Source organism: Podarcis cretensis, assembly GCF_951804945.1.
Source record: "Podarcis cretensis genome assembly, chromosome: Z".
In the NCBI taxonomy this organism is placed as follows: Eukaryota; Metazoa; Chordata; class Lepidosauria; order Squamata; family Lacertidae; genus Podarcis; species Podarcis cretensis.
In genome coordinates this window covers 31241494-31263209 of record NC_137184.1, presented here as the reverse complement: position 1 = coordinate 31263209, position 21716 = coordinate 31241494, and the positions used below count along the sequence as shown (strand labels likewise).

At 45.9% G+C, this 21716-nt stretch overlaps 1 protein-coding gene across 1 annotated transcript; it reads left to right on the top strand.

The window, feature by feature from the left end:
• Positions 1-6911: 6911 nt before the first annotated feature.
• On the top strand, positions 6912-21227 carry SPRY3 (sprouty RTK signaling antagonist 3). Its single transcript, XM_079961574.1, has 2 exons — positions 6912-7030; positions 17180-21227. The coding sequence occupies exon 2, from the start codon at positions 17227-17229 to the stop codon at positions 18118-18120; it is 894 nt and encodes a 297-aa protein (XP_079817700.1). The 5' UTR covers positions 6912-7030; positions 17180-17226; the 3' UTR covers positions 18121-21227.
• The last annotated feature ends 489 nt before the right edge of the window (positions 21228-21716 follow it).

Here is a 21716-nt window from a genome sequence, read left to right as displayed (position 1 = left end):
TCTACACCTTTCTTTTAATAAAGCACTTGAAGTGATCACTTTGGCATTTTTGGCATCCTTCTTCGGTACACCTGCACCCAACCACTCCCACAAGCCCTCCTTTGCTCTGCTGGATCAGGACATGCTGAACCGCAGCAAAAGGAGAGAAGACCTGGAGCAGCATCTTCCTCCTTGGGCAAGCTATCACAATGGTTCAGACACCATGGCACCTACATCCTGCTGCCAGGGGCTGCCTCCTCCATTCAAGACCTTTGTGCCTCCCGAAAATGAGCTTTGTAATTAAAATCCCTGCCTGACTGTTTCTAAGGGTAAAAGAAGTGCCTAGCTCCAGGGTAAGGTTCACACCTAGAATGTGTTAGTTAAAGAGGAAAAGGGGAGGATGAGACTATGAAGCTGTTTTGATTTACAGCAGTACAGACCTAGCACAAGCCCTTAAAAAAATAAGTGCAAAGTTCCCCATACCACTCTGCGGCTTGCCTTGCTCAAATATTTGGGGGCACTGGCACTGATAAGCACCGGTAGGCACTGAGTAACATGCCTCTGAAATAAATATGCACAAAAGTGGCACGTGCTAATTTATTAGTACAGACACCCCTGGTTAATTAACATGATGGATGACCATAGGAACGAAGGAAGCTGCCTCTAGCTCAGTATAGTCAACACTGACTGTCAGTCTCAAGGTCTCAAGGTCCAAGGTCTCAAGGCATGGGAAACTCCCAGTCTTACCTGGAGATGCCAATGACCGAACATGGAACTTTCCATGTTCCAGGGAGATGCTCTGCCACTGAGCTACTCTCTTTCATGAGAGGCTGTAATTCCTCCTCAAGAGCTGTCTCAGTAGTGCATCCAAGCACCCTAACAGCACAGTAAAACAGATTGTGGCTTTTTCCCCTTTTTCTTTTAAAGAAGGAGCAGGAGATCTGGAGCCTCTTGCAAAAGACCTTGGAATGGTAACAATTCCACTGTCTCTGAGCAAGGCTACCAGGTCAGAAAAGGTGTTAAAAGCCCCATCCACCCCTTTTTCCTGCTGTCTATGGTGTGGTGATGGCAGAAGATGAACCCATCCGCAGAGCATTTGAGCTGATTCATGGCAGTTAATTATTGGACTGGAAAGGCAGAACCAGAGTTGGTGAGTCTGGAAGGTAAATGGAGAGGCTGTGGGCGAGGGGAAAGAGCAAGCTAATGGATCTCGGAAATAGCTATATGCTCTCCTTTTCCCTTGTTAGTCTGACAAGGAAACTTGGAAGTAGGGAGGATTCTTTGCTCCAAAATTAACTGCATTGTCTTCCCCCACCCCTGCATTCCTCTCCTGAAACAAAATGAAAATAGAGCAAAGGGAATTGTTAACATCGAAATGTCAAAGATCAAGCCAGCCAGCCTACCTAATCATGAGATTGGTTTGGGGGAATCGTACAATTTAAATCGTTTCGTTGTTAAAATTGTTATTTAGAATTAACAATAAAAGTATTTTCTTTGGGTCACCTTATTTAAACTAGGGACAGAACGGAACATTTGGTTCTGTTTGCATTTGAAGGCAAATCCATGAAGCCTGCACTTCCCAAAACAAAATGCAGTCATCATTTGAAAAAAGGGGGATTTTCATAGATAGCTACAGCCCAGTTTTACTCACTGATTCTCATTTTCTGTAGCTTTTTCAAAAGCTCCTGTTTTAAGAGTCATGGGATTCAATAAAAACGAAGGTGGGCTTCTTTTTACAGCAGGGGAGGGAAATCTGTGGCCCTCCAAATACTGCTGGACTCTCAGCTCCCATCTGCTCCAGCCATCATGGCTAGTGGTCAGTGACAGCAAGTGTTGCAGCCTCACAACATCTGGAGGGCCACAGGTTCCCCATTCCTAATTTACAGGGATGAGGAACCTATGGGACTTCATGTATTGTTGGGTTACAGTTTCCGTCATCCCTGACTACTGTGCATGCCTGGAGTGGATGAGATATTCTCATCCCTGGTTAAAAAGACTGTGGTAAAAATTAGGAAAAGCAAATTGGTCAGCTTCAGTCTGGTTCTCATTCCCCCCCCCCCCCCATCTTAGGTTCAGTTCTGCACATCTTTACAGCAGTTCACATTTAATTATTTGCTTATATTACAAAAAGCTGCTTGTGAGAATTAATTTAAAAGAAAATTTCTCCTACAGTCCACATTTCGTATGCCATTATGCCTAATATGTACACTTTGGCAAGCGCTTTTCACTATTATAATGCATTTTTGTATGTTATTTTCATTAATATGTGCATCTCGAGGCTCGCTTCGCCCTGGTAGCTGTGTTTTCATGAACATTACACAAATACACATTACATTGCTTAGCAAAATTTATAGAAATTTTATCTCTTCTAGACAATCGTATGGAAGTCTGTTCAAAGTGAAGCCTCGCTTGATTTGTTAGCTCTTTCTACGGGCAGCCAGCAAGTGCGTTTGAAAGATTGCTTATCAGGACCCAAGTCCCATTGAACTCCATGGGGCTTTACTTCTAAGTAAACATTATGTTACAAAAATGAGGACATTACAAACAGACAACCCTTCATCTCTATCCCGTCAGTGGAAATTTGTTTTTTCTCCCTCTGGTCTTCTGTTTTCTCACCTTCATGCACTCAGACAAAAATATTTACCGTTTTTGTCACTCTGACCCTGTTCCCTCCACGCTTCTTAAACCCATTCACTGGCTTCCTATCCGCTCCTGGCTCCTACACAATATTCCTGTCCTCCTCTCGAAAGCTCTCAATGGCTTTGCCCCTTTTTTTATCTCCCTGACCTTATTTCCTGACATGTCCCTTCCTGTGACCTTCCCTCCTCCAGCTCTACTACCCTGAGCCAGCCAAAGGTCTTCTGCTTCCTGAGATGATGCCTCCCATTTTCTGTTGTTGCCATAATTCCTCCAACCACTTCCTGAAATTGCTCTAGGCAACTACCTCCCTTATTTCCTTCGCTAAAGCTTAACTGTTCCAGAAGTCCCGTGGGATACCTCCCTATTCCACCAGCGGGGAACTATTTTTTAACCTGAAGGCCACATTCCCACATGGGATGGAACCAACAACAAAAGGACCAAGGACGAACGACAAAAGTGGTTTGGGCAGTAGATGGGATTCTTACCTTGGGCACAAACACCAGAGGGGTTTACACACACACACCTCTCTTTCCAGGGGTGCAATAGGTGTTATCATTGTTGAGAGTTATATGCCAATCAGGTAAAAGTAGTCAAGGAAGGCGAAGGCAGAACTGGTGAGGAGTGTGGCCCATGGAGAGATGCAAGGGATGGATAGAGAGACCTCTCCCCACATTTTCCCAATTCCCATTGTAACTAAGACAGGGTATGCATTATGATCTAATCTCATAGGGTTGTATTCAACAGAGTTCTAAGGCTATGACTCCATCAGTCATGATATCTTCTTCTTCTCTGATGATCACTCGCAGCAGAGTAAGATTTTCTTCCATGAACACGGTCTTAACAGTGAATCCATAAGTGACTGTGGAGGTCAATTCTGGATCCACAAGTCTTTCCAGTGGGGGCTTAGGTTTCTGGGCAGGAGTTTGCGTGTCTTCAAAGTCCATGACACTTTTGGCAAAGGCTGTTCTCCAACTGGAGCACTTGCAGACCAGTGTTTCCCAATTGTTGGTGTTTATACTACATTTTTAAAAAATTGTCTTGAGAGAGTCTTTAAACCACTTTTGTTGACCACCAGCATTACACTTTCCATATTTATGTTCGGAATAGAGTATTTGCTTCAGAAGACGATAATCAGGCATCCGAACAACATGACGAAGTTGATGTTGAAGAATCATTGCTTTGACACGGGTGATCTTTGCTTCTTCCAGTACACTGGCATTAGTTTGCCTGTCTTCCCAAGTGATGTGTAAAATTTTCTGGAGCCACTGTTGATGGAATCTTTCGAGGAGTTGGAGATGGCATTTATAAATGGTCCACCCTTCACAAGCATACAGTAAGGTTGGTAGAGGTTGGTAGTATAATAGGTTTGTAAACAAGTGCTTTGGTTTCCCTGTGAATATCCCTGTCCTCAAACACCCTGCTCTTCAATCAGGAGGAAGCTGCACTCGCAGAGCTCAGGTGATACTGGATTTCTGCATCAGTGTCGGAATGATAACTGCCCAGGTAGGGGAAGTGATCAACACTTTCCAACATTACACCACTGAGTTGGATTTGTGGCACTACAGAGGGGTTGTTTTGTGCTCGTTGGTGCAGCACTTTGGTTTTTTGGGATGGTCATAATATAATTATCATAGAATCATAGAATTGTAGTATTGTATGGGACCCCAAGGGTCCTAATCATAGAGTCACAGAATTGTAGAGTTGGAAGGGACCACAAGGATAATCTAATCCAACTTCCCGAAATGAAGGAATATTTTGCCCAAAATGGGGCTTGAACCCACAACTCAGATTAAAAGTCTCATGTTCTACCGATGGAGCTATCTGGAGAGTGCCTTCTACTCCAACTCTCTGCAGTGCAGGAGTCTCAACTAGAGCATCCATGATGGATGGTCATCCAACCTCTGCTTAGAAACCTCCAATGAAGAAGTCCACAACCTCCCAAGGGAGACCGTTCCACCACTGAACAGTTCTCATTATCAGAAAGTTCTTCCTGATGTGTAGTCAGAATCTCCTTTCTTGTAGCTTGAAGCCATTGGTTCAAGCCCTACCCTCCAGAGCAGGAGAAAACAAGCTTGCTCCATCTTCCATGTGACAGCCCTTTAGATATTTGAAGATGGCTACCATATCTCCTCTCAGCCACCTCCTTTCCAGGCTAAACATACCCAGCTGCCTCAACCATTCCTCATCAGGCTTGGTTTCCACACCCTTGATCATCTTAGTCACCCTCCTCTGCACACATTCGAGCTTGTCAATATCCTTCTAAAAGAGTATTCCAGAATTCTCCTTACAGGACTGAGCATTCTTTCCTTCTCCCTGTGTGCCCTCTAATCTGTTTTGTAGGCTCCTCTAGAGGAGATTTGGGGGTGGTAAAGAGGATCGATCTCTATTGCCCTCACAGGAATCCTTACTCTGGCTCCCACTAGCGTAATGAGTTTATTCAACAATACGGTCCTTATTCTTGACATGCCTCCATTTCTCTGTGTTTTGCCTGAATATATTGTAGATTGCAAGCCCCTTGGGTCAGAGATCTGTCACACCTGTTCTTTGTAAAGTACTATCTACAGAGATGGCAATATATAGACAATGTTAATACTAATGCTAATAATAACAGAGAGGAGTAGGACTGAACTGTAAAACTGCATATTGACAACATTCCTCTGCACAAGTACCTGAAAGAAAACTCCACTGAATGCAGTAGAGTTTATGAGCATACTTGCTTACGGCTGAGTGTGCCTTTCCCCTCTTCCTCCCCTGTCCCTTTTCCTCTTATGTATCATGTTTCTTAGATTGTCTTGTTTTAATTTATTGTACACAAGCTATTATAAGAGCCTTTTTGGTTGAACAGTGGGTAGTACAAATGCTCTAATTAAATAAATAAAGGAGAGGATGACATTTTGTTGCAGGCTGTTTCACACAAAATATAAAGAATGGTGCCTATTTGGGTGCCTGTGTGAACACATTGCAATGCTACTGTTAAAACATGCACCGTGTAGAATGAACAGTAGGTTTGCCTCCCACAGCACTGTTATTCACAAACATATTGCACAAACAGTGTACTTTAGGCACAAAGTTGTGGAAATGTTTTTTGGGTGCCACATGTGAAAATGTCTTAAGATAAATGTGATTTTTTTTTTTTTTTTTTTGGTGGCCTTCTTGGTTGCAGAGCCAAACCCTGCTGGTTTTCAAAAGATGCTGCCAGAGATAATCTCTCTAGGAAGACAAGTGTCCCAGCTGCATTCCTGATGCCAGCTATCAGGATGTTAGATACTGATATCATCCAGATCCAGCACTGAAATGCTTACAACAGAAATACTGCATCTCTAAGCCTGCCTTGGAAGGTCTCCTGTTCACACATTACAGGTTTATGTGAATAGAGTACACTTTTTGATTTGGGCAGTTCAACTGCTGTGTGCACAGGTAAACACTCTGCACACTTGTTGAACGTATGTGAACACACCTCTGAAACAGATGGAAATTTTTCCTCCAATTTTAATTTTTGGTGTGATTTCTGCATAGACTATGGAACTCTGTTTAAGCTCAGAAGTACTCTCACCTTTTATTTTTACTGTAGGTGAGCCAGACCTGACCTCTGCCATTGAAAGCAGGTTATGGAAGGTGCAACCAGGTACCAGGGTATGAATGCCTAACTTCCTGGAAAACTGGGATAACTTCTAATAAAATGCCTTTTGAGAACTCAAGTTCTGAGGATAGGCAGAGTGTTGACGGAATTTCTCTTTTCTTAAAAAAAGACATCCTAGAAGCCTTTCCCTCAACCACTCAGATTAGTTTTAATGACTCGGGAGAGGGACTCTGTACATGCTCAGAGTCAAGCTCGCCTTAAAAAAATCTTGCTATGTTCCAAAATTGAACATTGGATCTTGGAGCTTCTGGATTTCGGGGTTGTAGAGAGGTTGGTTTGAGCTCTTGAAGCTGCTTCCTCCACCTCCTCTCTTTCATTCTCTGCTGCAAGGCTGGTTGGAATCAGCGGGCGAGCAGCAGCGAGATCCCTTTAGGGACGTCTAATGGGCCGATTCCATTTCAATTGGATGACGCCACTTGGGTAGCATTAAGAGCTACGGGAAAGGAAGAGCAGGGAAGGTGGGGGGGGGGGGGGAGAACAGGGGGAGGAGCTAAAAACCCGCCCCGCCCCCTCCTGCTCCCTCCATTCACAAGCGCGCAGGCTAGAGCGGCTACATTCACAAAAACAGCTCCACGCGCTGTAACCAGAGCCCGCCCCTTCGGAGACTCGCCCCGCCCCGAAGGAGGGGTCTTGCCTTGTTTCATCCGGAACGGCTCCGGTCGCTCTCCCGGCGACTGTACTTAAAACCACGGACGCGGCTTCTCCCCAGGGCGTCCCTTGGATGGAGTCCGCGGGAGCGCATCTGATAACAGCTCTTGCATCCCAGTCGAGGTGAGTGCCCGCGGAAGGGATGGATGGATGGAGCCATCCAACCTTCTTCCGCGTCCTACTCCGAAGGGTTTATCGGTACCAAGGGAGTGCCGGCGCAACTTGCAATCTCTTTCTTACCCCCAGCACCTGCGCTACGGAGAGGTCCTGTGTTTTTTACACGGGGTGCTGGCGGCGGCGGCGAGGGATGCTCCGCGCTCCTCCAGATGTTCGGAAGGAGCGTCGCTTTTCCCTTCTTGCCTGACGCGAGAGCTTTCGCGTTCAATAGAGTTCCTCATCAGGAAGGTTGAGCAGCGGCTGTGGGGCGAGCATGGGTCGCGCTGGCTGACAGTCGCGGCCCCTGTTCAGATCCATCAGCTTTGCTGCTGGAGGAGCGGCGGGTGTTCCTCTCTTGTCTCTTCAAGAAACGGCGGCAGCAGCAGCAGCAGCAGCAGCAGCAGCTTCCCGAAGCGAAGAGTTGCTTAAGGCAGCAGCGTGGCGCCGGGCTCCTGCCTAGGCGGGACTCGACGGCGCTCTGACCCATAATCGGGCAGCCGCCGGATCGTTTCTTCCTGCCTGGCCTGGGGGATCGCCCTGGGCACGCTTTGAGGGGAGCCTGGCGGGGATGGAATGGGGCGAGGCAGGAGGTACCTAGCCAGTAAAGACATGAGAAGATATTTCAGTTGTTGGAATGCGGGGGTGGAGGGAAGGCAACCTTGATTTGTGTTGCCTCGTCTCAGGGTAGAGTTGCTTGTATGTATCTCTGGACGATCTATTCGTTGGCTGGGCGGGGTCGCTCTTTGATGCAGGGGTCGGCGATAGAGTGCTGTCTCGGAACAGCTTCTTCTTATGTGATGGAACAAACCTGACGTGCCCGCAGAACTGCCACTTTTAGAAAAGCGGCTTCTCTCGACTGGAGGTGCTCGGTTCCCTCCCGGATAAAATAATTGATAACGTTAACACGATTAATAATTGGTTAATTAATAATCCATTAACGGGGGGGGGGCAGTGGTAGGTAATTTCAGACTCTGGACGCAAGGGCCCTATGCAACCCCCTCTTTAGAGGGTAAATGTGTATTGCTTCACTTCGGTAAGCCAAAATGTGCTGGTTGGGGGGAACTCCTGCTTGTTCGGCTTAATGGGGGCTTCGGAACTGCCTATCCTGTTCATTCCCCCGCCCCTCTCCACCACAGTATATTAAGGTATATTTAGAAAGAGTATGGAGTTGTTGAGACCTTCAGAATTGTGGGATCTACTAATGTATTTTTGTTAGACTACTGAGGTCCACCAACCAGAGGTAGCTACAAAATTGTGACAAGGGGTGTGTGGGAGCCATACGCAAAAAGGTGTGTGGGGAAGCCATTTATCTCCTGCACCCATGATTCACACATAGCAAATCTACATCTGAGTTAACACAGGATTTGCATCAGGATCTGGTTTAATGCTCCTATTTCACAGGTGAGGAACACTGAGGCTAAAAATAAGTGTTTAGCAAAATACTTACCCCCCCCAAGAGGGTTCACCCCCTCTATTGTTCAGGTTCACTTATTGTTGGGTAAATATTAGGAGTTGAAAATCCTTGAAGACCTGCTGAAAATTGTGCAGTCGATTCCCACCTACCTTCAACCCAAAACTGCTGTATATTGCACAACAAAATCCTTGCTCCCCTAATAATAGTCTTTGCCATGCCTTCATTTCCCCCAGATTAGTTTGGCAGATTCACCTTTGGTCAAAGTGCTCAAAAATAGCCATTTATATATGTGTGTGCATGTGTTAAAGGCTTGGGCAAAGTCATGGGTGATAGAAGTCTCCACGGCTATTCACTGTGGTAGCTAGGTGAAACCTCCAAGTTCAGAAGCAGTATACCTCTGAAAATCAAATGATTGAGGCAAACCACAAATGGAAGGGTCCTTGCCTCTTAGAAGCTTAAAAGCCTTCAAGCTGTGTTGGCTAGCAACTACTAGAAAGGGAATGTTTGAACGAGGGGCTCCTTGGTCTGGTCAGCAATGCTGCCCTTTTAAATTATTTGCAGGAGTGATGGAGGGTTCATATCCAGAAAACATAAACTTGGGCAGGTGTTAGATGTGCCAGAGAAGGGAGAACAGGGTTTTTTTTTTGGGGGGGGGCAGGGGATGACAGGTGTGTGATGTTTATTATGTCCATTGTAGCTAGAGTAGGATTTGAGGAATAATTAGGGTTGGAGATGCATGGTATCAAACAGCATACCTGATTATAGCTGCCAGCTGCAGCAAGTGACATGTGATCTGGTAAAAGGTGTAGATGTGGGGCTTTTCTTGTTCTTCTTTTTTTAAGGAGATCATGAACTCATTTAGGGAAAGGGCTGAACTCATTCAATAGCAGAGCACATGCTTTGAATGCAGAATGCCCCATATTCAATCCTCAGCATCTTCAGGCAGTGCTGCTGCTTGCCAGTGTGGACAGTGCAGAGATAGGTGGACCAGTTGTAGAAGGCATCCTCCTGTGTTCCTAACTCCTACAGGCAGCTGGGAAGCAAAACCTGAAAGGGGGCTGATGGACTGGAGGGAGAGATTCAGTACTGGGGCTGGGGGAGGAGGGATTTGAACCATCAAGGGTGGTGATGAAAGGATGCAAGAATGCTTGATGAGGCAAAGGGGAACTTGTTAGCAGTAACACACCTGGATAATTTAAATTCCATGGGCGAGGGATGTGTTGGAAAATAATAAAAGAAATTAAGCAAGGAAATTGGCATGCCTCCTTAATTGGGGTGAGAGGATAGGCAGGCTGGTTATTTCTAGCTAGCCAAAAGGCTTCCAGTTACTGAAAGATCTTTTACTCCTTAACTCCTTTGCCATTACAGCAGCTTGATAGAGTTGCTGCCCATTAATAATGCTTTAACTACATAGCATTTGTATTGCATATTGCAGGTGCTAAAATTGCTTCGCAGGCATGGCACTGAGAAATCCTTGCAAAGCCTTGCAAGGTAGGCAGGTAGCATTACTCCCTATGGCAGGTGGGGGGCTGAGGCTGGGATGTGGTGGTTCCAAGGAACCTTCAGTGCAGGCGAGCCCAGGAGTAAGTTTTCCTATGTTCACTGGGGGCTGCTTTGGGGATAAGATTGCAGCACTTGTGAGTTTGGGACTGATTTCATTGACCACTTTTGAAGCTGCAACTAGCATTCTTTAGCCCTGTGGTACACAGGCATCCACCCCACACAAGAGAGATCCGTATTGTTTTAAAAATCCAAATTCTTTTTTAATTAGGCCACACCCTCCTGGATGGGACCAGGTTGCTGCTGGAAAAGATGCTCCTGGGATAAAGCAGGGCTATCTTGTTGAATAGAGTTGAATAAAGAGAACAATTATATATATGCATGCATGTGGCTTGTGTGCTTGAATGGAAGGAAATGCTTTATGTGCAGGCTCCAACCTGTCTGTATCTGAATATTCACACTCAAATCCATGTCAGTCTCCCTGTTTCAGGAAGAAAACAAACAAACTGCTTATCAGTTCTGCCTAAATAGAAGCATTTTGTGTAAATCAAAAGTGTATATCTTCTTCTTGGACCAACTCTTCCACTGGCATAGAAGATTACCTGCTTATTCATTTGTTTCTAATGATAAGGTAACCAGGTAACAGTAGTCTTCATGAAAAATTGGGATGGGATAAATAGTTCCCTGGATGATTTTAGTTTTGGGGTTAACAGTTGAGGAAACGATCACTTTCTCTCCCCTTCTCCTGATCTGTGTAGGAACAATGAATTGCCAGTTTCCAGCTGCCCCATAGATCTGTGGGGACTAACATTAGGGTGAGCAAATCTAACCTAGGGCTAAATTAAAATTGCAGCCCAGCCAACAAATCATTTTTGCTGGACAGTAGTATATGAAATGGCTGCTCCAATGTCCACACTCATTGCCTCGGTTTGTAAAAATCAGGGCTGCACAAGGATTTACTAAGCCTGCCATGAAACTGCACGCTGTGTGCCCTTCTGTGCAATATCTTGTGGGTGTGTTGGGCTGAGCATCACAAGAAATGATGGGGAGTACAGTCAGAAGCACTTTCTTCTTCTTCTTTAAAGTGTCCAGGTGCTCTGTGGGGTGGCAAAGGAGGAAATAGGTCCCCAAGTTGAGTCATGGCTCAAGTGAAGCCTTTTTTTTTTTTTTTTTGTAAATTGGGAGGGCCACACTTAAACTCGCTTTCCACCTTGCTTCATCACTTTGGTGTCAGGGAATCATGATAGCTGGTTGGCAGAGGTGTGTGACTTGCCTTCTGCTGAAGAGTGAAGGGGGTCATTAGCTCCTCTTGTCTGTCAGGCACTGCTTTGCCATCCTTTTTCAATGGCTTGCTCTGTAGTGTGGCTTCCCCACTCAGCTGCTGCGGCTGCCAACTCTTTTCTATTCACCCTCTCTGCCTCTCTCCCCTTTTCCCTTCACTGCAGTATCTATTTCAGTCCCTCCTGCCGGCTGGATTGGATTCATCGCATCCGGAATGGCAAACAATTTATTGTCATTCAATCCTCTTTTCTCTCTTCTTCATCTTCTCCCTCCCTCCCCTCCCTCCATCAATCCTGTTTGGTGCTGGAGAATCTTGCTGGGTCCTAAAGGTTGTCTGGTCAAAATTTGGGCTCAACTAGGCTAGCATGTGAATAATAGCTTTTACAGAAAGGTTGTGCTTCTGGAAATTTAAGATGTTGCCTTATACGGAGCCAGACCATTGATCCATCTAGTTCAGTATCATCTTCACTGGTGGGCAGTGGCTTTGAGGACCTTCCCCTTCCCTATCTGGAGATGCTGGGGGTGGAATCAGGTACGTGCTGTGTGAAAAGCATGGTCTCCACCACTCAGCTGGGCCATCTGCACATTGGTGGCTGAAATTCTATGCTGAGAAAAGCTGGCATTGTGCATTCAAACCTCCCTTGGTGGTCTTGAGGACTAGAAGCACTGTGTGTTTCATTGCTTAACAAAAAATGAAGATTCTCAGGCTACCCAGTCTGATGAGTCCTGTCTGTGCATCCTGTTCAAAGTTTCAAATTGGGCAGTGTAAATTTGCAGGACTACAGAATGGTGCTTATTGGTTCAAAGTTGTGGCATTGAACCCATGAACAAACTCAACCTGGTACCCTTGAACAAACAGCTTTTCAGCTAAAAAAAAAAATCATCCTTGCAATTGCCTTGTGAGGTAGGCTACTTGGAGAGTTAGCAATATGTCTGACCAACCCAGATGAATGGGAGATTTTACTTGCATCTATATAGAAAGACAGCTTTTTTGGGGGGTGGGGGGGATCCTGGTTGATAAGATTGGTTGTCAACCAGATCAAGCATTGCACTTCTGGCCCAGAATCAGGGCTGTGAGGTTCCAAGTCAGGCAAGCCTGCCCTTGCTGGCTGTATTGCTCTGAGCTCATTTCACTGTGATGATTGTGGTTGTGGTTGTTACATTTATAACCCACCTTTCCTCTAAGGTGTTCAAGGCAGCATACATAGTTCTCCCTCCTTCCCATGTTATCTCCACTTCCCATGTTATCTCCACAACAGCCCTGTGAGGTAGGCTGAGAGAACAGTGACTGGCCCAACCGTCACCCAGTGGGCTTCATGACTCAACGAGGATTTGAACTCAGGTCTCTCAGGTCCTAGACTAAAACTCTAACCACTGCACCAACTCACTCTCTGAAGCACCTGATCCGAAGTTCATACTTGTGCCAGAGGCAGGGCTTAGTTTAGCTACCCATTTAGCTTAGCTTCCTCTTCACTGTGCCTTTCTGCTGGATTGCATCTCATGCTAACAATACAGTCCTATACATGCCTTCTCTGAAGTACCATAGGGGGCACTGACTCCCAGGTAAGAGGGTATTGGATTTGCAGTCTTCACACAAGAGTTTACATGTGCCTCTTTCTCCCCTCTCTGCCAGCTAGCAGTACTTAATGCAGCTTGTCAACATGAGGCAGAATACAGAAAAGAAATAGTATGCACTCTGTAGTAGTCAATGTAGATTTTTAATCTTGCATGGGAGGCTGATTTAAGAAAAGGTCCATGTCAGCATTGTGACAGTGGGGCAAATCCTCCATCGGAGGAATTGGTAAAAACATGCTGGGTTTTGCAAGCAGGAACAAAGCCATGCAAATTCCCCAATATGCATATGGAGAGAGATAACCCTTTTCCTTTGCACAAGGAGGACCTTGCCCTTTGTGCAATGCCTGTCTAAGCTTCTATGCATTAGCAAAACTTTCCTCAACCTGGATGCCTTCCAGATATTGTTGGACTACATCCCTCATTGGCCAGAGCCAGCCTGATCAATGGTTAAGGACAATGGGAGTGGTAATCCAAAACATCTGGAGGGTACCAGGTTGAGGAGGGCTGCTCTGGCACTGAGATGCTTCCACCACCATCCAGAATGGGGGTGTACTTCAGCAGAGCCTTGCAGGTAACTATGGCTCTCTCCTTGTCTGTTTATAGTCCAACAGATAAACTCTACATACCGAATGCTTGCAGCTCTTTCCTGAACAATCATGAGAAGAGTGATGTATAATGGGTATGGGGAACGAGACAATGTTGCTGTATCCAGTGGTAGAAAATTTCCCAGTGCACTGTTTTTCCATAGAAAAATTTCCATTTCACATGTTCATAAGCAACAATTAATGGGTGCCAATTGCAAAAGCAATATTAGGCAAGCTTGGCAACTTCAGAGCTTTAAACTCTGGTTTCCTAAATACACGTAAAATAAAAGCATGCTAAATTAGATCACACTCCAGGCCAGCAGAATTCTCTCTCTCTCTCTCTCTCTCTCTCTCTCTCACACACACACACACACACACCCCGAAGCAAAATGCCTCAATTTGCATAGGAAATATTTACAACTCAACGTCTTCCAGGAAACTCACATCATGGCATCTCCTCCTCCCTGGACTTAGAGGTGCATGATGGAGCTGGTATTGCTTTTCTCAGCCTCTTGCAGCCAGCCAGCCAGCCAGCCAGCCATGCTGCATCACCCAGCTGCATCCAGGAGCTTTACTGCCATGAATTTCTTGAAGAGTGAAAGCCTTGTGCTCTTTGCCTGCCAAACTTGGTGAGCATGAGAAAGGGGGGGGGCGGGTGTTGCGTGTGTGTGAAAGGAACGGAAATGGAGAAGAAGAAGAAAAAGAAGAAAAGGGGAGGGGAGAAATGAGGGTATAGAAAGATTGAATGTAGGGAAAGAAAAGATGCTGTTAAAGAAAATGGTCCTTTGCCGTGGGTTCCCCCTCTCTGAGTTCACACCTCACCATAGACGCTATTATCCACTTGTTGCCACTCTCTGTGGTCAGCGATTGTACCATTATCCAGCAGGAGTGGACCAAGGTATGTGCTCTTTACTCTTCCCACTGCTTGCTTGTTTGGCGAAAGGGAGTGAACAGGCAGAAACCACAAGGAGCAGTAGCCAGGAGGCCCTGGGAATTGTGTGAGTGGGTTTTGATGGATACCCAATAATCCTGACCCCTGATGTTGGCTTCCTAATGTAGAATGTGTTGCAAAGAAAATGCTGAGCTGAAAACATAAAGCACATGTTGTTGGTGAGGTAGCACCCTTCACGTAGTAGGCAATGAGCCTCCTGGGTGATTTTGAGTTGTGTACTCTGGCTTCCAAACTTTTTGGGCATGGTTACATGCACACCATACATTTAGAGCACATGTGAAGTACCTGGCATCCCCAAAGAATATTGGAAGCTGTAGTTCGCCCCTCACAGAGTTATAATTCCCAGCACCCTTAACAAACTACAGTCCCCAGGATTATTCAGGGGAAGCCATGTGCTTTAAATGTATGGTAAATCTGGCAGTCATTACAATTCCCTCTCCTGTATTGTATATTTAAGGTTCCTGTGTATTTAAAGTTCCTGTGTTTACTCTGGTAAAAAAAGAGGAAGCCTTCTGCACATGCTCAGTTGTTGAAGACACATGGGTCTGATTCAAAGAAAGCCCTGGTCCCTCTTCTCTTCGCACCTGCCACCCCCCACTCCCCCAACCTAATCCTACAACTCTTTCCAAGCTCATCTTGCCTTGCCTGGAAGCTCAACTTTGCTTTAAATGAATCTGGGCTAGCTGTTTTTTTCCCCTTTGGCAGGAAGAACACCCAAAGTAGTGCTGGCTTTTAGCAATCAAAGGAAGATGGCTCTTGATCTTCACTCTTCTTCAAGGTCGACCTGGCTAACAAAAATCAATCTTCCCACTGCTCTTTTCCTCGTTTCATCCTGCTCAGGCAGCATTTGTTACCAGCTTCTCTGGCTTCATTGACTCACTTGCCTATATAGAGACTAGTTTGCTGACCTTAAAAAAAAAGGGGGGGGAGACCAGTCCCCTCCTCTAAGGAGGGAGAGACTCCTAAAATTGTAGGGAAGAATAGCCAGTGTGGGACTTTTTGGCTTAAACCATAAATAGCCCCCTACAGTGATTTTGTCTTGGCTCCTGAGAGTCATGGGTAGGGATGGATGACTCTTTTCATTTCTCATTTTCCCAGTCATAAGTTCAATTCTCCAAATTTCTGCATGAACCTGTGACATGCTTTTTAAAAGTCCTGAAAATTCACCCACGTTCGTTCTCTCTCTCTCTCTCTCTCTCTCTCTCTCTCTCTCTCTCTCTCTCTCTCTCTCTGAATATAACACTTTTATATGTAATTTTGCCAGCTGTACACATTTTTGCAAGCCATTTATCCTAATGCTGTGTTGTTGTATTATATTGTCACCAGTTCTTGCATTATTATGCACACTGTCCCTTAATGTGTGTATTTTGGTCTGAGAACTGCAGTGCAAAATTCAGAGAAGTGTTAATTTTGAAGGATGGCTGCATTTCAGTTCCAGTATAACTTCAGAAAGTGTGGCTTTTAGATGGGCTTGCATTAAAAATTAACAACTGATATTTTTCTTCTTCTACTAGCCTTGGTGTTCTGGACCCTAGTTTGAGTAGCCATCTATTGCCCCATACTGAATAACTTTTTCTCAATCTCCCTCCCCCTCCCTGTCTTCTGGGGATTATAGGGCACTTCTAGCATGGGCTTGGTTTGCAGATGGGTTGTTGAGTTATTGCAGATGGGGTTGTGGGCAACTTCCTCCCCCCCCCCCCCGCCAACCTTGCCAGATTTTCTCTGGAAAGGATCAATCTGAATTAAATAGTGGTAGGGATATGGGCTGGGTCTCCTACACTGTAAGAAGGTTGGCATTGCTCTGTGGCTGGAATGAGGAGCCTCCAGATGCTATTGGACTGCAACTCTCATCATCCCTGATCAATGGCCATGCTGACTGTGGCTGTTAGGAGTTGCAGTTCAGCAGCATCTGGAGGGCCCAAAGTTCCCCATACCTGCTGTATGGGCATGTAAAGGAAAGAGTACCCAGTCCCACTGTAGCAGATGAATCAGGAGATCATGTTGTTTTTCAGATCAGATGCCTTGTACAAGCCAGGTGCCACCTTGCCTGAAAGGGAGGGTTGCAATTTTAAGCCACAAGATTTCCAGAGGCTCCCAACATTAGGTGATAGCAATGCTTAAAAAACGAATTGCCTGATGTGTGTTAATAGGCACAATATTTCTTCATGAGTACCAGCTGTGCCTTGCTATTTTTTTAATTGGTAGTTCCAGCCCACTGCAAGAGATGCATGTCCCACCCTTCCCTCCATAAAAGTTCCTGATCCAAGGCTATCAGCCAGACACAGCGTTTCTCAACGTTGGGCTGCCAAATGTGGCTGGACTATGACTCTTACCATACCTAGCTAGCTGGACCAGTGGTCAGGGATGAATCATAGAATTGCAGAGTCAGAAGGGCCCCCAAGCACCATCTAGTCCAATCTCTTGCAATGTAGGAATCTCAGCTAAAGCATCCCTGACAGATGAACATCCAACCTCTGCTTTAAAAGCTTCAATGTAGGAGAGTCTACAACCTCCATTCAAACAGCTCTTCCTGTCAGAAAGTTCTCCCTGATGTTTCGTCAGAACCTCTTGTAACTTGAATCCATTGGTTCAGGTCCTATCTTCAGAGCAGGAGAAATCAAGCTTGCTCCATCTTCCATGTGACAGTCTAACAACATTTGGGGACCAAAAGTTGAGAAAGGCTGCTAGAGCATAGATGTCTCAATTTCTCCTCTGCCCCAACAAAATTTCTCGATTGGTCTTTTACTGTTGTGATTTAACAGTGGGGTGGACTTTTTTCCCCCCTTTGCTTTTTGTTTCTTCTCCTGCAGGACCTTCTGATGTTCCCTGCTGACTGGAGCCTTCATCCTTCCCCAGAATGCCCTTTCCGGCCAGCACCACTGAGCGCAGCTCTGAAGACACCATGGCTTCAGCGCCTGAGGATTTCCAGCAAGTCCTTTCCATCGACCAGATTTGTGCCATCCGTGCCACCAATGACTACGTGGAGAGACCTGCCTCATCCAAGCAAGCTCCCTCCACTCCATCCCAGTCGCAAGCAGCCCACAAGCAGGAGGTGGCTCAGGAACGCCTGGTGCCCACCACTATCCAGGACCTTCAGCCTGGCCAGCCACCCCTCCAGCAGCCTCTGAGCCATTCCAGCACTGCCAGCTCCATCTCCCACAGCACCACAGCCTCAGAGCAGAGGCTCATCACACCATCGCACTCTAGGCACTCGCTTGTCCGGAATCAGCCCCAAGCAGGCGAACCAAAGCCTGAGGAGCTGCGGAAGGGGACATCTGAGAAGCCTCGTGTCGCCCATGCTGGCCACCTCTTCATCTGCGAGGAATGCGGCCGCTGCAAGTGTGCCCGCTGCATGGCGACACGCAGCTTGCCCTCTTGCTGGCTTTGCAACAAGCGCTGCTTCTGCTCACCAGAGAACCTCATTGACTATGGGACTTGCCTCTGCTGTGTCAAGGGCATTTTCTACCACTGCTCCTCAGATGATGAGGACACCTGTGCCGATGACCCCTGCTCTTGTGGCCCAGGATCCTGCTGTGCCCGCTGGGCTGCCATGAGTTTCCTCTCTTTGTTCATGCCCTGCCTGTGCTGTTACTTTCCCACCTTGGGGTGCCTCAAACTTTGCCAGTGGGGCTACGATGCCTTTAAGCGGCCTGGTTGTCGCTGCCAGAACCACACCAATACTGTCTGCAGGAAGATCTCCACCACAACCAGTGGAGCCACTCTCCCTAAGACTTTGGACAAACCAGTATAACTTCCCACAGGAAGTGGGCAGGGGGGGGAGGGGGGAACACCCGGCTGTTCTTCATCATTGTGTTGTTCCTTCAGGTTCCCCTGCTGGAATCTTACAGCTTGGGAACAAAGCAATGATGGAATAGCCAGCCAGCTATGCAAGCTCCCTTTGGAGCTTGTTCCGTGATAGATATAAATTGTCCCTGTGAGCAAGATTAGGCTCTAGGGCTTTTAATGTGTCCTCAACATTGGACAAGTAGAGTGGGAAGCTGAGGCATGCACTAAATCAGCATGGTTGGTGGTGGTGGAAGGGGGGGGAGGGTGTAGTTTTGCTATAGGATGGCTCAGGATTCTGACCTCCAGAATGCCTTATGAGTTGCTCTCCTGTGGTGGGTTTTAAAAACAAAACAAAACCAGAAAGGAAAAGGGTATTTCACCCAAGCACTATGATAGCCTGAGAAACAGTCTATTGTAAAAACAAAACAAAAAACATATCCCATTATTTTTTCACTTCTGGTACCCATACCTAATGGCTTGTATTCTGCTCCTTCTGCCATGCACAATTTGCAGATGGGGGAGAGGCTAGCAAAACTGTAGCAAATGCAAGGTAGCTGGGCCAAGTGTGGGATGGGCACCTTCGGTAGTTCCTGGCTGGGGAGATGCGAAACTGTTGAGGGTTGATAGCCTCCCTAAAAGGAGGAGAAAGCCCAAAAGCTTATGTGTCTTTTTTAAAAGAAAGGAAGGAAGGAAGGGTTGGCTCACCAATTTAGGGTAAAACCTCTTTACTTTTTGTAGGGGTGGCAAAAGTTGGAATCATCATTCACTGTAGCAACAACGGGGTAGTTTAAAGAGTCTTGCTAGCCTAAAAAAAAACAAGCCCTCAATCTCCATTTCCTCCTAAGCTTATCTGGTACCAGATACCATGGATAGTCACTGTGAGTCTAAAGCCAGAAGTGACTCCTTTGGCTGATCTTAAACTGCAAGACATTTCTGGTGTCTTGCAGGCAAAAGTTACTTCTATGGTTGATGTATCCTTTCTCCCATCTCTTCAAGAGCAGAGGCCTTCTCAACCCAGTCAGATGGCCGGAGTACAAGAAGTATATTATTATTATTATCATCATTATTTTAAAATTTAGCACCCACGACACAGTTTCTCTTTGAAACAGTGAGTGTTTGTTGTTGTTGTTGTTGTTTTTTAAAAAAAGCTCAAGGGAAAAGAGTTATGGTTTCCTTTGCCTGAAAACCTTAGCTTTCAGTTAAGTATATCCTGCAATTTGAATAGAGGGCGGGACATATGCAGTGCAATGGGTTATGTTTGTCATTGACTCCTCCCTGCCTAACCCAAAGCACTTTGGTTCCACTTGAGTACAGAAGGATGATGTAGGTATGGCTCAGAAAGTTTTATGCTATGACTTTTAGGAGAGACTGACCCAGGAGCTAAGGAGCAGACATTGTGTGCAGGAGGTTCCATACTTGGCACCTCCAGGAAGGGCTTGGGAAGGCTCCTGTGTGAAACTTGGAAGATGTGCTGCCTGTCAATGCAGATAGCACTTTGCTGGCTGGATGGCTGATCTGATGAGGTATGAAGAAGGTGTGATAGCTCAAAGCATTATATATACCTTTTCAGGTAGCAGGCAAACCTGTGGGTTATATCCAAGACTAGTCCTATGTAGAGAATAGGACTGTTGACAAAGAGCAAGCTGTTGCCATTAATGGAAATGACTACCTTGGGTTCATTACTTTTAATGGGTCTACTCTGAGTAAAACTTGGTAAGGTACAACCCCATGTCTCCTGTGGTCAAAGGAGCAGTTCTCTGATCCCCTGCAACTCTCTAGATATTGACTTAAAACATCTGTCATCCTTGACCACAGTCTGTGCTGGTGGGGGTTAATGGGACTTGGAATCCAACAACATATGGAGGGCAGCAGGTTCCCCACCCTGGCCTTATAAAAAAATGGGTGGGGAGAGGGTGGTGGTGACAAAATGTGTGTTACTCAGACCCTTTGGTTCACATTCTTGTTCCTAAATTTGCATGTTGCTTCTGCTTATTTTCATATTAGTTTTGTAAATGTTTAACTAAGGCGGGGATGAGAAACCTTTTTCAGCAAGAAGGCTGCATTCCCATGTTGGACAACCTTTTGGAGGGCCACATACCAGTGGTGGTGGGTTCAGCTGCAAAAGTGGGTGGAGCATGTGGATGTGGCTGATCTGTGTAGATTCCAAGTCTGCAAAAGCTACATACGACATCTCACCATCCTTGGTTCTAGGCAAGCAAATGACATTAATTATAGTTCAAGGACACATTCCAGCCTAGCGAAATCATTCAAGGGGCGTGTGGTCCCAAGGGCCATATACAAAGGTGTGGAGGGCTACATTTAATCCTTAGGCTTCAGGTTACCAGACCTGGACCTAGGGAGTGAAAAGGAGATGAAAACGGCCCACACACATTGCCATCCTGGATGAATGCTTGATAGGTAAACGCCAAAGCTAGGCCTGCTCAGCATGTTCTCTGCTGCTCAGATTGCAAACCTGAGTCGGGGTTCTGCAATCCAGCAAAGGTAGAATGGTGACTGAGCCACTGTTAGGTTAAGTTGTCCTTCTATGATTCCATGTTGTCCAGGCATGCCTTAGACGCACCAAAGGGAATGGTTTTAGAGTTGGGTGTGGAGCTGCTTTCTTTTGAGGGCACTGCAAGTTGGGTGCCCAAGCATGCAGACCACAGAAAACACCCCGCCAATTTCTTCTCATTGTTTTAGAAGTTGCTTTGATTATATTTTTGAGTGTGCAATTGTTAGTGACATACATTTATGATGGCTTGTGATAACCTGCTATGAATGGTGCCATAGACAAGATCTGGCTTCTTGGTACATTTCTGCTAATGCCAAAGGACTCTCTTAAGCTGTGTGCATTATGCCAGTTTCGAGCTGCTTTGTTTATTGGAGTACTTTAGAGGCTTCTTTCCAGGGGTTTCTTGCACTGTGTTAAGTGGAATGTGGAAAGTGCCAGAGGCTGTTTTTCGTCCAAATCTTGGTTGCCACTTCTGATCATAGTGGCCTCCTTTTTGTGGATTTGGAAGCATTAATGCCTCTTATTTTTTCCCTTCTAAAACTTTTTTCCTACCCCCCCCCCCCAAAAAAAAGAACCCTGGTAAAAGGGTGGCTTCTTTTTCGAAAGTGGGTGAGAACAGGGCATGGTTTTTTGCAAAGGTCAGAACAACATACCCTCCAACATTTCTCCGATGAAAATAGGGACATCCCATTCCATAATGATAATTTTACTATTTATACCCCACACACCTTACTGGGTTGCACCCAGCCACTCTGGGCAGCTTCCAACATATATAAAAACATAAAAAAACATAAAAAAACTTTTCTATACAGGATTGCCGTCAGGTGGCTTGGGGGGTCAGATAACTCCATACCCTCCTACATTTTCCGACGAAAATAGCAACATCCCAAGGGAAAGTGGGACATTCCGGGATCAAATCAGAAACTGGGATGGCTTCTCTAAATCAGGGATGTCCCTAGAAAATAGGGACACTTGGAGGGTCTGCAGAACAACGGAGATGGTTCTTGTCTGACCCAGTCAAGTGAAAATAATCACTCATGTGTAGCAGT

Coding starts and splice junctions, on each gene's coding strand:
- SPRY3 (XM_079961574.1), top strand. CDS start 17,227: ATGCCCTTTCCGGCCAGCACCACTGAGCGCAGCTCTGAAGACACCATG.